The sequence below is a fragment of the Neoarius graeffei genome, chromosome 18 (genome assembly GCF_027579695.1).
Source record: "Neoarius graeffei isolate fNeoGra1 chromosome 18, fNeoGra1.pri, whole genome shotgun sequence".
Classification (NCBI taxonomy): Eukaryota; Metazoa; Chordata; class Actinopteri; order Siluriformes; family Ariidae; genus Neoarius; species Neoarius graeffei.
The window spans coordinates 31754674-31773728 of record NC_083586.1 but is presented as its reverse complement, the minus strand read 5'-3'; the positions used below and the strand labels follow the sequence as shown (position 1 = coordinate 31773728).

The following is a 19055-nucleotide window of genomic DNA, read 5'->3' as shown; positions in this document are numbered from 1 at the left end:
AATCCAGCAGCTTTACAACACAGAAAAGAGAACAAAAAGAGGTCGTGGCTGAAGCCCAGTATATTGCGCTGACTGGTGATCACTGGACTTCAGTTAGTAATCACAATTACCTCTGTGTTACTGTCTCATCTCATTATCTGTAGCCGCTTTATCCTGTTCTACAGGGTCGCAGGCAAGCTGGAGTCTATCCCAGCTGACTACGGGTGAAAGGCGGGGTACACCCTGGACAAGTCGCCAGGTCATCACAGGGCTGACACATAGACACAGACAACCATTCACACTCACATTCACACCTACGGTCAATTAAGAGGCTGTCCACACGGCAACGGATTCAGGTGAATCTGATAAAATTGTTTATCGTTTTGGCCTGGCGTCCACACGGCACCGGCGTTTTGGGTGCCCCAAAACGAGAACGGGTTCCAGAATGGAAAAATCTGGCAACGGCGCCGTTGCGAAGTCGTCTGGATGAGTAGAACGGATTTGTTTACGATGACGTCACAACCACATGACTAGAACAAGCAGCACTCTCGCTGTTTTGTATTAACCACTGCATTGCATTCACTTTTGTACACAGCTTTTCTTTTAAATAAACAAGTAACTGAACCATTTCTTGAATTTCTTTTTTTATTGGATAAGACTGCTTTTCAAAATGTTCACACACAATATAAAAAGTTATATAAATTATATAAATACTTTTCAAAATGTTCACACACAATAAGAAAATTAAGTTATATAAAACTATGCACACTAATAAAACTAATTTGTACACACAGAAGGCACGATTTCCTCGCGTAGTCGCAGCCATCTTCTTGTTGTTGTGTGCTTGTTCCTGTGAGTGCTTCACGCCGGGTAGGGGAAGGTGTTTATGTGCATGCGTCCTACTTCTTCTATTGTTCTGGTGTCTTCGATGGGACCGTCTTACAGCGCACGTAGAGGTGTGGCATGTGTATTGCATCGTTTTCAGCAAGCGTTGCGTTGCCATATGTACCTGATATTTTACTGATCCGTTGCCCATGTGGACGCGATATTTTTTTAATAAAATCTCGTTGCCGTTGTCGTGCGGATGTAGCCTTAGAGTCACCAGTTAACCTAACCTGCATGTCTTTGGACTGTGGGGGAAACCGGAGCACCCGGAGGAAACCCACGCGGACACGGGGAGAACATGCAAACTCCGCACAGAAAGGCCCTCGTCGGCCGCTGGGCTTGAACCCGGACCTTCTTGCTATGAGGCGACAGTGCTAACCACTACACCACCGTGCTGCCCTCGGTGTTACTGTATTAATAATAATAATAGCGAGAGACATTGATCTTTAAAGTCTATAATGATTATTCATTGATTCACTTATCTGCCAAAATTAATTTGAATTGAATTTTTTTTAAATACTTTCAAAACAAAAATCGATTACAGTAATTGATCAGAGTACGTAATAAATTAGATCAATTTTTTTTTTAAAACAAGTGACAGTCCTAAATTAAACAACACTTATGCACTTGTGAAGTCCCTGTTGCAAGTTCTTACTAAAGAAACCAGAACACATTACCACCTTCTGACCAATCAGAATAAAGAACGATGCCAAGACATTACGACATGTTACCCATTTCTTCTTATTAAAATAAATCGAAAATCCTGCTGAGGGCCAGACAGGCAGGCAGACAACGTTAAGCATGGGCATTTAGAATGAAAGAACACTGGCAAGAAGTCACTGGAAATACCTGATGGATTGTTTTTCTGTGTGTTTGCTTGTCTGTGATTGAACACGAGTAGATCAATGCCCAGACTGACCAAAATCAATCCTCCGAGAAGCCTCACACTGACTGCTGACAGTCAATGAGCTTTATTAAGTGCACTACTCCTTCACTGTGTCTCGTAACAGTCAAACTCTCATCTCCGCTGGATGAGTCACCACTCCAGGATGAATGTCACTCATTTAAAAGCGATGTTTTATGAGTTACTTAAAATCAACTTGAATTGGAGAAGCAAAACCACAAGTAGTGAAGGGAGGAATTGGAGAAAGAGGAACTGATCGCACTGGTGTGTGCTGGAAGTCAATGAGACGTGCAGAGTACAATACAAACGCAAGCCAAGTGATATGTTGATAAATGAGAGGTGTTACACAACATAATGGATCAAAAAGGGCATGGATACTACATTACAGCTCATTAACATTTAGAGTGAACAAGTGCTTGTCGCTTACTGAAGTATAACGCTGCCCTTTAGTTAGTTATATACCCTGTCCACACTAGGGATTTTGTACCGATACGAAACTACTTTCGTACCGCAACACCTGTCCACACTAGCAACTATACCGGTACTGTAGCGGTATAACTGTATCGGTACGAAACCCACAAATGTATGGGTTTCGTACCGGTACAGTAGCGCTTCGCTGTAGTGTGGACAGATGAAGCGGCTCTGTATCGATACAAATATAACGCGCAAGCGCAATGAACCATTCCTACGTCTTCCGGGTTATTCATACAATACAATACGCCCGCGCTTTCCAGCTGTAAATAAAACGTCAAAATGGCTCAAAACGACCGTGGAGCTACATGGAGCAAAGAAAGGGGGGAGAAAGGGAGAGAAAGGGAGGGGAAGAGAAGGAAAGAGGGAGAAAGTGAGGGGAGAGAAAGGGAGATTCATTTTCTTTGTTTCTTTCTCAACTGCCTCACGCGTTTTATACAATTCGACTGAATAAATGACCACCAGAAATACAGACTGTACATTGACAACAAAAAGCGCACACACGTTGTTTCATCCGCCATATTCTCGGAAGGAAGTTACTCGGTAACCACGGAAACATTTCACGCACTTCAACTTCCGTGAAAGAAAACCGCAAACATTTCTCGCTAGTGTGGACAGATGCACTAAACTGTACCGGTACGCTTTGTATCGATAGTTATACCACTTTCGTACCAGTACAAGTGTGAACACAGCATTATCGGACTAGCCTAGTCATTTTGAAATTAGCCATCACCATTTTCACTTCATCCAAAAACTAGCAGGGACTGGGAACTAAGGAAATCGCTCCCTCTCCAAAAGTACTGGAATGGCTTTGGTTGGAAATTAGCAGAATATTTCTGAACTCGTTTTGATCATACCATCAGAGATGCATCAAAAACATTAGTGAGCTTGTTCCAGAAGCAGCCATGCAAGCCCAAGCGATGGCACTCCCTCAATACTGCTTGACCGATGAGCTCATGTGTTTTGGGTCATGACCAGACATTTCTTTCTCCACACTTTGGCCTTTCCTTTACTTTGGTAGAGGTTACTTTTGTGGCTCGTCTCTGTACTTCTTTGTGAACTCCGATCTGGTCGTCTGATTCTTACTGCTGAGGAGTGGTTTGCATCTTGTGGTATGGTCTCGATATTTTTGCTCTCAAAGTCTTCTTCAAATGGTAGATTGTGATCCCTTCAGCCCTGCCCTGTGGAGACTGTCGTTAATGTCACTGACTCATTTATATGGGAGTTTTCTCCACAGCTCTGACAGTGTTTCCATCATCAACTGCTGTCGTGTCCTTGGCCAATCTGTTCAATGTGTGGTTGTTAGTACACCAGTGGTTTCTTTGTTTTACAGGACATTCCAAATTGTTGTCTTGGCTATGCCCAATTCTTATGCAAGAGCTCTGATTTCCCCCTTTTTTCAAATTCAAAATGCTTTTATCACAGACAGCTCACTGGTCTTCATGCTGGTTTATGCTTTTTTAACAAATGCAGTCATCACAAAGAGCTGGCCTAGTGGTTAGCATGTCCGCCTCTCAACTGGGAGATCATCGAGTTCTACTTGCACTTGGGTTGTACCAAAGACCATCATAAAAAAAGGTACCTCCTGCCAACTAGTAAGGCACGCTGCAATACAGATGTGAGTAGAAAGGAATCAAACTCTTGCGGTTACCAGAGGACAAGCCCCCCGTAACCCTAGCTATGTAATGGGTGAGAGGCCATGTGCTTGGGCACAAAGAAATGTCAGTCAGTAACTATGTGCCAGTAGTACTGATGGCTTGAAAAATGGGTGGGTTCAAACAAAAGGTGCCATGTTCCAAGTTGTTCAACACATTTTGATATAAATATCAAGAAATGAAAGCCGAAATTCTGATTTATTCTCTCATTTATCTTTTTCCTCAAACTTAAGTCTTCAGTGTATTTATATGGGGGATGCTGTTCCAATACTTTTGGAGGGGACAGTCTCTCTGACAGTCACTGCTTAAAAGCTCTCTAAAAATAAACTGAACCACCTTCAGAGGTCTGATCATACTACTGCTCAACAATTAAAACAACCAGGTCAACTGAAACTGACCCCGAGGGTTTATGATTTTTGGAATTGTACATAAGACACGTGCTGGAAAAGATGTATGGACAGAGACATGGGAAGCCATACCTGCTCCTGTGGCCCGTGCCGTTGCTGAGGCCACCCCCCACCAGAGTTTGCAGGGAGGGCAAGGCAGAGCGGCTCAGCTGCTGTCTACTCGGACCCCTGCGGCCCCCGGGCATGTCCGGCTTGCACACTGCCGACCACCAGCACAATCCCAGCAGCTCCCAGCGTCAACGTCTTCACGGCCTCCTCCCCCAGTGCAGCCAGGCCACTGGGGGGGAAAAACAAGAGTGTGTGTCAAAATTAAACTCCATAATTAGAGACATAGCAACATAGAATTCAAAATCACCAAGGTTTCAATGTCATAACATGAGCTGTGAGATCAGATTTAAACAATTACCTCAATAACCTGATCTTTGACAATGAATATATAATAATAATAATAAAAATAATAATAATAATAATGCACAGCATCAGGGGAAAAAAAAAAAAAAAACTTGGTGGAATGTGAAAAATGGTGCAAAAACTGATGCAAAAGAGCAATTCCAGCGTTATGGACGTGACACTTGAACTCAAAATGGCAACAAATGACCCAGTGCATGTTTTATTGTCTCCCGGTATTTAAACAGGTGTTGCATATTTTAAGGCTGTACCATACTGGAGAAGTGATAGAACAAGAACAATTCCCATAGTACATCTAGGGCATGCCAGAAAATGCCAATAAAAGATGCGTTATGGATGTGACAGAAAAAGTATCACTTTTCTTGGGTGACTGTACATTTTTATCAAACTCTGTGAAATTGTAAACCTAATGTCGAAATGGAGATATCCATTTGATAGAGGGGTCCAAGGTGAATATTAAAAAATCTTTGTTTAAAATGTTTTGTATTTCATGCAGTTTCGGAAGGAAAAGTCAGCGTTATGGATGTGACGAAATTCCGTTATGGATGTGACGCGTCTGAAATAGACATGGCATATGTTTAGAAAATCAGCAATTTAACCATCATAACCCTTTGAAAAACTCTCTAAATATCAGCTAAAACTATCAAAGTTCTTAAATAATATTTAGGATGGCTATTGTTTTGCTGTTTTGTGGATTTTAGCATACATTTCTGTGGCTTGTGGCAATAATATAGAATTGTACATGATCAACGTTGATTTTAGCTTGGGGTTTACATTATAAGAAAAAGGCTGACAGTGACATATTAGGTTGGTTACAAATTGGTTCAACTTATTCACATCTGTAAAATACAGGCCGAGGTGATATCTCTGAGTGGTTTTGATGTATTACATGTTGCTTTATTTTTGCATGGTGAGGTTGACATTTACATGGAATTGCCCAAAAACAGATGTACAATGGTGCTTGAAAATTTATGAACCCTTTAGAATTTTCTATATTTCTGCATAAATATGACCTAAAACATGATCAGATTTTCACACAAGTCCTAAAAGTAGATAAAGAGAACCCAGTTAAACAAATGAGACAAAAATATTATACTTGGTCATTTATTTATTGAGGAAAATGATCCAATATTTCATATCTGTGAGTGGAAAAAGTATGTGAACCTTTGCTTTCAGTATCTGGTGTGACCCCCTTGTGCAGCAATAACTGCAACTAAATGTTTCCGGTAACTGTTGATCAGTCCTGCACACCGGCTTGGAGGAATTTTAGCCCATTCCTCCATACAGAACAGCTTCAACTCTGGGATGTTGGTGGGTTTCCTCACATGAACTGCTCGCTTCAGGTCCTTCCACAACATTTCAACTGGATTAAGATCAGGACTTTGACTTAGCCATTCCAAAACATTAACTTTATTCTTTAACCATTCTTTGGTAGAACAACGTCTTGCTGCATGACCCACCTTCTCTTGAGATTCAGTTCATGGACAGATGTCCTGACATTCTCCTTTAGAATTCGCTGGTATAATTCAGAATTCATTGTTCCATCAATGAAGGCAAGCCGTCTTGGCCCAGATGCAGCAAAACAGGCCCAAACCATGATACTACCACCACCATGTTTCACAGATGGGATGAGGTTCTTATGCTGGAATGCAGTGTTTTCCTTTCTCCAAACATAACGCTTCTCATTTAAACCAAAAAGTTCTATTTTGGTCTCATCTGTCCACAAAACATTTTTCCAATACCCTTCTGGCTTGTCCACGTGATCTTTAGCAAACTGCAGACGAGCAGCAATGTTCTTTTTGGAGAGCAGTGGCTTTCTCCTTGCAACCCTGCCATGCACACCATTGCTGTTCAGTGTTCTCCTGATGGTGGACTCATGAACATTAGCCAATGTACGAGAGGCCTTCAGTTGCTTAGAAGTTACTCTGGGGTCCTTTGTGACCTCGCCAACTATTACACGCCTTGCTCTTGGAGTGATCTTTGTTGGTCGACCACTCCTGGGGAGGGTAACAATGGTCTTGAATTTCCTCCATTTGTTCACAATCTGTCTGACTGTGGATTGGTGGAGTCCAAACTCTTTAGAGATGGTTTTGTAACCTTTTCCAGCCTGATGAGCATCAACAACGCTTTTTCTGAGATCCTCAGAAATCTCCTTTGTTCATGCCATGATACACTTCCACAAACATGTGTTGTGAAGATCAGACTTTGATAGATCCCTGTTCTTTAAATAAAACAGGGTGCCCACTCACACCTGATTGTCATCCCATTGATTGAAAACACCTGACTGCAATTTCACCTTCAAATTAACTGCTAATCCTAGAGGTTCACATACTATTGCCACTCACAGATCTGTAATATTGGATCATTTTCCTCAATAAATAAATGACCAAGTATAATATTTTTGTCTCTGTTTAACTGGGTTCTCTTTATCTACTTTTAGGACTTGTGTGAAAATCTGATCATGTTTTAGGTCATATTTATACAGAAATGTAGAAAATTCTAAAGGGTTCACAAACTTTCAAGCACCACTGTACTTAAAAAAAAAAAAAAAAGCATTAAGCTTATTTGGGAGAAGCTTTTAAATATTTGCATGCATTCAGATTGTGGGGAAACAGAAAGGGAAATAAATCTAAAGGCTGCTCATGTTGGCACAAGAACATGGGACACGTGCTCTAAACTACAAAATTAGATTGAAAAGAATGCAAGTTAGTTGAAGAAACTTCAAAACATTCCTCTTCCTGGGAACCATTAACTGTGCCCAAAAAGGAATACAGAGCTGAAGAATAGTCTTAAACATCCATAACACAGACACCACTTAACCTTTTAAAGCAGTTAAATATTACCATGTCGCTGTTTCTCAATAAATAACTCGTGTTTACTGACACCTGGTTCAGTGGACAGTAGCTGGCATTGAAATGAAGAGCGAGTCAAACTAGCAACTATTAAAACAATCGAAAGGGCACGCAGGTATGTGGTCACTTCCAGTGTTTCCCAAAGACCAGGTAGCAGTTTGTGGTGCTCCACTGTGCCGATGAGGGAATCGTGCACGGTGGTGTCGTGGCGGTTGGTGGAGTCGGTCATTGGGGTGTATGCAAAGTGTTTACAGCGGGCAGTGTTCAAACACACAGTATTTTTCTTCAGAGTCACCTGCTGGGACTATTTTAAAGCTACAAGAAGCATTTGAGATTATTCAGTTCAATCTAAATTCTTTTAAGTTCTTTAAGAGAAGACCGCTAAAACAGTTTTTACCAGAACCCTGCCTGGTTTCATTCCTCGACCCAACTTTACATTACAGGGCAGGCCATTAGCTTGCTGGGCTTGATGTTGGTGGAAAACCTGTCTTTTAAATTTATGAAAATTACTCACCAAAATTGAAGTTTAGTTTTTACTTGAGATGCACCGATTGCAATTTTTTGGGCCGATTCCGATTTCCCATGGAGTGTGACCTGCCGATACCAATTTTGGCCGATTCCGATTTCATTTTTTTCAAACCACTTCACAGCACACACAAAGACTATTTTCTTTTTATCTTTTCTTTAATAGAACATTCTGCCAGATTTTCAGTAATACATTTTCAACACCTCAAAGGTTGAAAACAAACAAAAAGACATTGCTCTTTGTAAAATCTTTCTTCATGTTTGGTATTAACATTAATTCCTGAAACAGGAAATTCACAAACATTTCTTTTCCCATCCAATATCTGGCACAAAATCAACTTCCTCCTCATACATTATTTGCCTACTGCTATGGAACACACTTTCATAAGCCTATTTAGATCTGAAAACTTATGCCTTATAGAACAACCCACTTCATTCAGTATCAAAATACAAAAATAATTTCCAGTCATACTTATACCATAGCCATTCTATCATCTTTGTCAAATGTGTATTTGTAGAGGAATTTCCAACGGAATCAAGTGCAACCAAGGTTGTAAAACAAACAAAAAGACATTTTTTTCTCTCTCTCTCTCTGTACAAATCTAACTAGATGTTTGGTAATAGGTTAACGTATTAATTCCTGTAATGGGAAATTCATACAACCACAAATGTTTTCTTCTTTTCACATTCAATATCCGGCACAAAACAAAAATTCACTATATTTGGATATAGAATATATCCAAATATAGTGAATTTTTTTTTTTTGTTAACGGTGCGTGCGCGCCGGAGCTCGTTAGGCACGCAGGACTGACACTGTTCTGCGCAAGCGCAACACAATCGCACTAGAAAGCATGTTCAAGCTGCCAGTGTAGCTGCAGTCTTTTTAGTTGCGAATTACGAGTATTTCCACTTTCATCTCTATGTGATACACAAGTTTTGATCGGCAGAAAATCGGCATATTTTAATTTTAACCGGCCGGTCGCCGGTCATGGCCGATCACGTGAAAATCGGCCGATTCCGATCCGCAGCCAGTCAATCGGTGCATCTCTGGTTTTTACCGTAGTTTTTTGCCTTTTTGGTGGCAATCTTTCAATCATTCTTTAGTTGACATTCAAGGAATAAATTGCAAAAAACAAGCTGGAGGTTTTTATTTTAAATATTGAACTCACCTCAACCAATACTAAAATGAAATAAATAGTATAATGTAACAAAATAATAAAATATCATAATTAGATGTAAGAAGCCACTTAAGGTAACACCAAGGCAACTAACAGTAATGAAAAAGCATTACCTTAATTGGTGCAAAGCCTGCATGCCCTATCAGAACATTTAATTCTGCGTGGCTTCCTGAAAAAAAACTCCAGTGCCCTATCGTAAGGGAAGTCATTGCTCAAGCGGGATAAACGGGATAATGCAATAAGGCCAGTTCCTCGCGTCAAGCTGCTACTGCATGCATCAAAATTGGTTTATAGCCTGACTCAGGGATGTCCATTTCCTGTAAGCCAAGAAGGCTATGATAAAGCTCATCACAAGCATGACGTAGGCTACCTTTTAAAATAAGGGGTCGGAAGGCGAATCGGGAAGGCTGCGTTATTTTTAACTAGCCTAACAGGCCTACTTGCAGTCCGGGTATATGCGCACCGGCAGGCCTGTGTACACACCTCTCCGTCTCTGTGTGAGTGCGCGCGCGCGTGAATGAGAAGAAAGAGCACTATGAATGAATGGAACGATACGCAACGGAATTATTTTTTTTTCAAAATCACGAGTCTGATTGTGTGGTGATAGGAATCCATTGTGTGGCGCTGCGCCACACAATGGTCTATGTATGGGAAACCCTGACTTCCTCTCTGGTCAGGTCGTGTTATGGAGCACGAACATGACAAAATTTGGTTGTCTTGAATATTGCAATACAAAATCATTGAGACTTGAGAAGCCAACGTCATATCACGATATTTCTGTTTCATATTAATTATGAGCGCTGCTGCTTATGACAAGCCAGGAGGCCGCTTCAGTGGGAGGAGCAGCACAGAGTACAAAGCTTGCGAGTAGGAACCTAACTGCCTTGAAGCATGCTTACACAGCAGTCCAGAAGCTAATCAGAAGTTTATGGCATGTTTCAAGCACAAGTCACACAGCCTCGTTTCATTTGGCTCACATGAACTTCGACAAAAACACTGAAACGTTGGCTTGATGGCGATCTGACATGCAGGTTAAAATCGACTTCTGTTTGCCGAGCTTGAAATAAGTCACACCGGTATCCAAACCAATTCAGAAGCATGGCATGTGTTGTGCTGACAGCGCTGGGAAGCAAAACTCCGTTCCAAATCAGAACCGAATCCAATGTGCTAAGTACTCATACAAACAAATTGAATTTGGGTTCTGCGTATTGGTTCTTAAACGTGAGAACCCTTTATTATTGCAAACAAAGGCTTCGTATCTGCAGGGACTGATGTAGCCATCCATCAGAATCTGTCTACATCACGCATCCATTTGTTTAGATATGAGCTATAGCATGCATGGCTAACAACACAGAAGTGTGAATGTTCAGTTAACGCTTAAAAGAAAAATCTCTCATTGTAAAGCAGATACGCAGAGCCATGGCCTCACTTTCGTTTATAAATGCCTTGAGACCTCAAGAATGGCATAGGAATAGTTTTACGCGTTAACAATAACTAATAGAGTAATTCTTACGATTAAAGTGATTCATATAGGTAGCGGTCTGAGTGAACGACCTCGACATCCGTAACGTCACAGCAGGAAGTCTATCGGTCTCATCGCCATTTCCGCTATACTAAAAAACAGAGCTGACTGCAACTCCGATCCTCCATTTTGAGCTAATTTATCGCCATGCCACGTAGATGTGTTGCTGGCCGGTGCAACAACACAACAGAAGGTGGATTTACGTCGCATTCATGGCCCAAGAATGTTCAAACTGCAAAGATTCGGATGCGTTTTGCGAGAAGTTCACGGGCACATTGGGCACCTATGAAGTGGTCTCTCCTCTGCTCTGCACATTTTACTGAAGACTCGTACGAGACCTCTGATCTGTTGAGGAGCGTTGGCTATAAGCCCGTACTGAAAGAGGGTGCAGGACCAACAATTAAAGGAAAAGAAAACAAGTATTTTATTTATTTATTTTTAAAGGAAAGCAAGTTCAGTTGCACCAGTTCTCCCGGAGTGAACCGAGGGTTGTTGGTAAAACCCGGGACGGAACGGGATGCGACATATCAGTTGGGCAGTGACCTCCCTACGGTTGCTGCTAAAACTGGTGACGTCCCACTCCGTCCCGGGTTTTAGTAATTGCCTGAGCCGAGCAGTAATGGTGGAGTACTCAGTTTGGAGAAAACGGAGAATGAGTGTCGCAGCTGTCTGATTTCTAAACTGGATATTTGCTGCCATCTCGCCCTTACATGGAAGAAGCGAATGAATGGAGAACTGAACGAACAACTGAAAGTCAGATTGTTTCAAAACAGTCAGCCATAAGGTCGACCTTCAAGAAGTGAGAACACAGACGAGTAAGCTCCGACTCATTTGGATACCAAAACATTTCTTGTTTACCTGCATTTAAATTAATACATGTAACATGTATCGTGTGTTTAAGTTAGCGGTATAAGATGATTTAATTTGCTTCAGAATGTGATTGTCTCAGTTCATCTGATTATTTAATGAGCCTTTTATGTTATCAGTGAAGATGCATGCATGTACATGTATGCTGCATAAGTTATAACACCCATCCTGTTTTAATGAGAGTCAACCCACAATCAGTGAAGTCAAATCAGTCTTAGTTGAGCGAGTCGGTAATGGGATTTCTTACTTTCACCATAAATTTTTATTTATATGACTTTGGTCTATAGCTGTAAAAGGCCTCGGCCTTAAAACCGGTTCCCGCTGTGACGTGACGTCACGCGCTCAGGGCTGGCTGACTCAGCGGGGCAGCTCCAATGCCAACTTTGCGGTTGATTTTAACTCTCAAAAATATATTATTTTATTTCCATTTATGCAGCATACAAAAGTCAAGGATGGCGATCCTATCCACTCAGAAATTTATTTAAAAATAAAGGTTCTGCGCATCTGCTTTAACATTTGACCACTTTTTTTTTTTTTTGCGCCGTTTTGGAAACGAAATGGGGAATGGATATGAACCAAAATCGATTGTTTTTCCTCATCTACACAATTAAATCACTAAGTGTGACCCACCTGTCCATTTCAGAATGACTTGAAATTATTTAGCCTAATCATTTAAAAACAAATCTACCACCAAGCAGCTGTTCCATGTTAAAAGTAGATGGCCATTCGATTTCATAAAATCGGTGAAATTCAGTTCCCTCTGAAATTTGGTCATTGTGATATGTTTATTTCTGTAATATCTTCCAAAAAAAAAAATCCCCAGGCCATTCTGTAGCTGGGAAGTTATTTAATTTGAGGGGATTCCCAAGCAAATAATGTGCATGAAATCACTCGCGTCACACAGTCAAGCAGACAGAGGAAGTCCGTGTGCGCACGTGCAGGTCTCCCTTTGACTGTTCCATCATTCTGTTGCTAAACGAACAGCTGATCACACCGAGCTGCTCGCTGACCGCCAATATTTATTAGTTTGGTCCTGCGTTTCCTTTCCTTCGCAACATATCTTTTCTTCTTGCTTTCCGTGACTAGTCAGTTTTTCATGGTTTCATTCGCATACTTGCTTCCTCCATTTTTCTCTCCCGTTTCAAATTTGTATCCCACAATGCCTTGCGTGAACAGGGAAAGCCCACCATGTGATGCATGACATAGTATCTTGAATTGGGTCATGGTGAAGCAGGAAAAAAATAGCAGAGAATTTAGGGCCATGTGGCCCTAAATTAATTAATTGTTCTAATTTAAAAAAAAAAAAAAAAAAAAAGGAAGTCTGTGACTCAAATTCAGTAGCTTTCAGTCCATTAAAAAATAATAATTGGGTGTCGGGGAAAATTCTTTTTGACCTACACTTAAAATCTGAAAGGCAGGCTACCTTTGATAACACTGCCATGAAATACATTTCAGATTAAAACTCATATCATTATCTCTAGCCGCTTTATCCTTCTACAGGGTCGCAGGCAAGCTGGAGTCTATCCCAGCTGACTACGGGCGAAAGGCGGGGTACACCCTGGACAAGTCGCCAGGTCATCACAGGGCTGACACATAGACACAGACAACCATTCACACTCACATTCACACCTACGGTCAATTTAGAGTCACCAGTTAACCTAACCTGCATGTCTTTGGACTGTGGGGGAAACCGGAGCACCCGGAGGAAACCCACGCGGACACGGGGAGAACATGCAAACTCCACACAGAAAGGCCCTCGCCGGCCCCGGGGCTCGAACCCGGACCTTCTTGCTGTGAGGCGACAGCGCTAACCACTACACCACCGTGCCGCCAGATTAAAATTACATTAAAAAAAAAAATCAAATCACACCTTATATTATAAATCCTGATCTACTTTTCTTACCATACATTTTATTCATCTTGCAGTTTGATATTGGTTCGACGTCACCATTACAAAATAAATTTACGAAGATTTAACCTTTCATTTGTTTCAGTACGGTCTTGTGAAGCCTGCATCATGAGCGGTATATCACAGCTACCCCAACACATTCAGTCACATCAGCTTGCGATGTTGATCAAGGAACTTTTTTTTTAAATTCATGTTGTTCGCATGCCAAAATCTTATCCGAAATAAATAGGGAACGATTTTGAAACCTGAGACATTTACAACATTATTCATGGATAATCGAGTCAAATCTTACATTTTGGCTTACAAAGGCGAAAACTCTTCAGACAAGCGTCTCAAATCTGATTTTCATGCAGCTCGGATGTTTGGTTCCCCTCCCTTTGCTCAGTCTGTGGCACTTCTTGAAACGTTTGTCAAAGCATCAGAGTCAAAACCCGGCGTGAAAGCAGATCTGAGCAGGACACATCTTGAAAACCTGGGTTCCTTCGGTTGCTGGTAGATTTAATCACTAAATATGGACAAATGGCACAGGAAGAGGCCATCTGACTGACATTTTTACTGGTAAATAAGCAGAAAGATCTTGTTTACTCACCATTAGCTGCTTCAAAAACAAACCTCTTTAATCACTTTTAAACACAAAATGCTGTAAAAATTTTCTGGTCCACTGCAATATCTTGCTGGGAAAACCTCACTTTAAGTATTGGAAACTGATATGTTGAGAAGCTCCGAGAACCTCAGTATGCCATGGGCCAAGTGTGTGCTGCTGAGACCGAGAGAGACTTTTCATATATGGAAGTTAAATCGAGAAAATCAAATTTACCGCCAAAAAGGTATTGTTCTTATTGGTCAGACTTCGAAACAAAGCAAAATACTACGAGTTTTGAGAGCTTCGCCGGCGAAGCTCAGCAGGTTTAAAATGAGTAGGTCATGTATTTAGATCAATATCTTTGCAAGTTTATTTATTTATTTTTTAAATCATCATACAAGCATGATAAACATGCTTTCGTCTAAACTGGGGAACAGGGGCGCTGCGCCCGCTTACTCTCGGCGTGCGCCCCCTTACCGAAATGCCGATTGAACCCCAAGTCACACTTAGGCCATGTGCTTATATGACTGCACAACATGCAATCTTCCTCAAAACGATCTTTTCTCCGTGAAAACATCCCAGCAACACCATGCGACAATGTGTCCGATCATCAAATACGTTATAATTACTCCAAAAATATTCCAATCATAGTAGATACACCGCCAGACGGTGCAAAAACAATCCGAATCGGCGGTTTCCAGACCGAGGTGCCATGTTTGTTTACTTACTTGTCGCAGCTGCTCTCGCGAGATTTGACATGGGTTACATACAAGGTCAGCTGACTTGTAGAGCGAGATTTCTTGAGACTAACTGACCTTTTCACCCACCGGCGCGGGAGCTTTTGACAGAAGTTGTTTGCAAGTTGTTTTTGCTGACACTTGGGCATTTAAAGATGTCATCCAGCGGCACGAAACGGAAGAAAGCAAACGACTGTCCGGGACAGAAGAAAATGGCTTCTTTTTTTCTGTCACAAAGCGGCTAAAGATGTTTCCAATGGCGAGATCGCGACAATCGAGAGATCGTTCCGTGCCCTCATTGAAGGACGCGCCAACTGAGCGCTGTGACAGCGGCGTCGCGGAATCTGTGACGAACGAAGACCAGATGTCTTCCTCTGATGAAGGCACCGAGTGTTCAGTGGAAAAGCAAAATGAGAAAAAGGCCGAGTTCCAGGAATTTTTTTTTTAAGCGCGCTTACATTTTTTGCATGGGTTCAAACTTTGTGATTTGGGTTGGATTCCAACTTTACAATGTTCACTTTTTTAATTTCCTTTTAAAGAAAATAATTTTGCTCTGGAATTATTCCCCCCCTCATTTTGAACAACTAACTCTACCTTATTCTAGTATAAGAAAACAGATTTCTCTGGTGAATGTTTAATGTATTAAGTTTGATTCATCTGAATTAGAAATTTCAATTTGAAATCATGAGGAATTAGTATTGTGTAATTTGAATTATGACGTATTAGAATTTGAATTAAGTGTTGTTTGTGACAAAGTTTAATTTTCTTTTTCAATGTTGAAAATTTGTTACAATTTCCCTCTCAGATAGCCTCAAAATGTCCCATTGTAGCCTCAATTTTTCAAAGGCGTTGCACAGCGGAAGGGGGAACCCCCCGCACAATCCCGCCATGGTGAGCGCCCTCATACTAAATTTTTCTCGAAAAACCCTGATAAACATTGACAAACTTTACACTTTCCTATATGCCTACTGCCAAATAATATAGTTTTAAAAATGACCTAAATTAGATGAAACATAAAACTTGTCCCCTTCCTCAGTCCCACCGGACTCGGCGCCAAGAGCCCACTTCCGCATTCATAAAAGGCTGTTCCCATGGTAACGGCATGATCATCACTTTCACTCTTCCGGTTTCGAAGGTTTCTCTTTCACCAAGATTTGCATTACCTTAAATAGTACTTTGATGAACTACCATTATTGAATTTTTTGTATTGTTTACAGTATTTACATTTCAAGTAACTACAGGAAAGTTTGTCATTTGTAACTTAATTTCACTTATTTTAATTCTTGTTTGTTGCACTTTTTTAAACAGAATCAAAATGATTCCTAACATTTTGTGATGTAATGTTATGAAAGTATAATTTAAGGTTTCTGTTTTTATTGCAGGAATCTGTAGATAATTTTATTGATGGTGATTTGTAAAGTTCTGGTTAATGAATAAGAAACCAAGTTAAAAAAAATTTATAACATTTTATTAAGTTAGAAAATAATGTGTTACATGCCTAATAAAATATTCACGCTTAAAATTAACCCCCCCCCCCCCCCCCAAAAAAAAAAAAAAATTTTTTAAGGCTCAACTGCAGCTCCAGAAGTCACCAGATTGTACCAAAAAAGATGAAATTTTCAAAATTTCCAAGTTACACTCGCTACTTTCAGAAAAACACTCCCAACCTTCCCAATCCTGGCTCAGCCCAGTACTGCCATAGACACCACACGTGATCCAGTTTAATGTGCCACCTATTAAAGTCCACATTCAAATGCTTCGGTTCACACGTTTTACTTCAAAAGTGGAAGCCAAAGGGCTTTTTTGTTTGGTTGTTTTTTTTTTTTAAAACACAGGTCAAAGATATTCAAACTCAATTTTGACGTTACTATACATTTCCATTAGCCTGGCAAGCTATACTAAATGTGAATATTTAGTCTGGTCTCGGTCGTAGACATTTCCGAAGGAAATGTGTAGGAGGAACAAACCGCTGTCTTTCAAACTGTCTCTGTGCGTATAGGCCAACGCTCTGACCAATCAGCGCAACAGTGACTGTGACGTAGTCAGAGCGACAGAAAGCAGTGGGGGAGACCTTGAAATAAATAATTTTTCAAAATGCGTATTAATTAATAAACAGGTTCTAGATATTAAGAAGTTTGGAGATAATGACCACAAGTTTGGAGTCTGTACCACATACTTAACATACACACTCATTTTTTTCAAGTGTTTTTCAAGGGTTTGCTTAAACTGTTTTTGAGAGTTTTTATTTAGTGGTGTTTGGTGAAATAATTTCCCTTAAATTTAAAATAACGGGAAAATAAGAAACAATCAAAAAGTAATGTTTCAAAGCTGTTTTCTTCGTACTGCACAAACTAGCCCCATCCTTTTGGCTACCAGCGGAGCCAGCTGGTAGATCAGACTTTTGCCATAGCCGGTCGGCAAAACAGCGAAAACGTCCTTCTTGAAAAGGAATGAGCGGAGAGCCTCTTCCTGCTCATGTTTCAACGAAAACTCCAAGTCTAATTCTTCTAAAACTGATTCCAAAGCGGAGTCAAACGCGCGCTGTTCACTAGCCGTAGCCATCTTTCCTGTTGCGCTTTCTCCAGCGTCGCGCAGCCTTGTCGTCACTCCTGCAAAAGCCCGCTCAAAAAATCCAAACAGAAACCTTGCGTTGTGATTGGCGGGCACGATTTGATGCCCGGGGTGTGTTGATATGGTGCAAGGCTAGACCTACTCGTAGGCAAAAATATTTTTGGCCGCTAGGCGGGTGGGTCTAGTTTACTAGGCTACATTTCCATGGGTGCAAGTATAAAATTTTCAAAAACCTGAAAAGTCTGACACAGTCAGACGTGCATGGCGCAGCCATGGGGGGGCCTTAGGGTTCGAAAAAAATTTTAATTACAAGTTAGAATGGTTGTCTCTCATGCAAAAATATTAATAGTTATATGATTTGCATATTCACATCAAATGTTTAATACATTTCATCTGAAATAATATTTCAAGTACAAGGCTTGATATTTCAAAAACATCTAGCAACTACTAATTTAAATGTTGAAACAACCATTTTTAATCTGCTTTTGCTGTGATACCTTTTTCACAATATATACACAGCTTGAGTTAAAATAAGGGGCCGCATGTCTTGATGTCCTCAGAAACTCCTGGATTTTAGCAAATAAGATTCAGCTTTTCCCATATACAAAAATATCTATTTTATAATCCATTACTGACTACAAATGAGTTTTCAACCCAACAACCACATTAGAAAAGATGATAAAAAAGCTAAACTTATTTCAAGACCTACCTTTTATTTAATAACTGAAAGGTAATCAAATGTCAAAAAAAAAAAGTTTATAAAAGCAGATACTTGTGATGAATAATTTCAATTCTAGAAGAAAGCACATTGCATTTGCACATCACACAATATCAGATGACAATTTAAATCGCCAATAAATGTTTTGAATTCACTTATTACTACACAGCACAAAAACCAGAAAAGTGCACGGCCAATATCATTAATTTCAAAATTCTTTCCTCAGGAGCAAGACTTACAGAAAACACCTGGGCCAAAATTATCCATGACTTTGCATTTTGACCGTGTGAAAGTTCCTGTTACTTTGTTTTGATGCGTTTCCACTGACGGGAATTGCCAGCAGAGCTCTCACTCTTTCTCTTCTGGTTTTTATTGTTGCCTTTCTCTAAAATTCTCTTTTTCAGGCCATTATTAAAAAAATGTTCTGTTTCCAGTCCACCGGCCAGGTGAGTGCCGTTTGTGTGGTTGAAATTTTTTTTTTTTAACGCCAGTTTTTCGACATTTTTTTCGGGTTCGTAAATTTAAAATCGAACTTGACATTTACGCATTCCCAGGGCTTTCCACTTATGCCGCTTTTCCACTACCAACGCGGCTGAGTTGGGCTGAGCCATGCGGTGCGGAGTTGGGCTGTTGGAGTTGCATTTCGACTACAACCGTGCTGAACCGTGCTGGCTGGAAGTGGGTGGACACATTGGGTGGAGTTAGCGAAAGTGGGTGGACGTCACGTGTTGTCGTTAGGCGGCGCAAACAGTGACATCAGTGACCTTTTAAGCGGTAGTCTCACGACCCGGATAGTAAACAATAAACATGGAGGACATGGAGTCGTTAGTGTTGCTGGTCTTGGTGCTGTGGCTTGTTGTCACCGACAACGCCAACAGATACTG

At 40.7% G+C, this 19055-nt stretch overlaps 1 protein-coding gene across 1 annotated transcript in view; it reads right to left on the bottom strand.

Annotated features, from left to right (window-relative positions):
* tmem39a (transmembrane protein 39A) overlaps positions 1 to 19055 on the bottom strand; it is a 123655-nt gene that overhangs the window by 68119 nt on the left and 36481 nt on the right. The window contains exon 2 of the mRNA XM_060898694.1: positions 4374 to 4578. Coding sequence (XP_060754677.1) covers positions 4374 to 4486 — 113 coding nt within the window. The 5' untranslated portion in view covers positions 4487 to 4578. The remainder of the gene's footprint in view (positions 1 to 4373; positions 4579 to 19055) is intronic.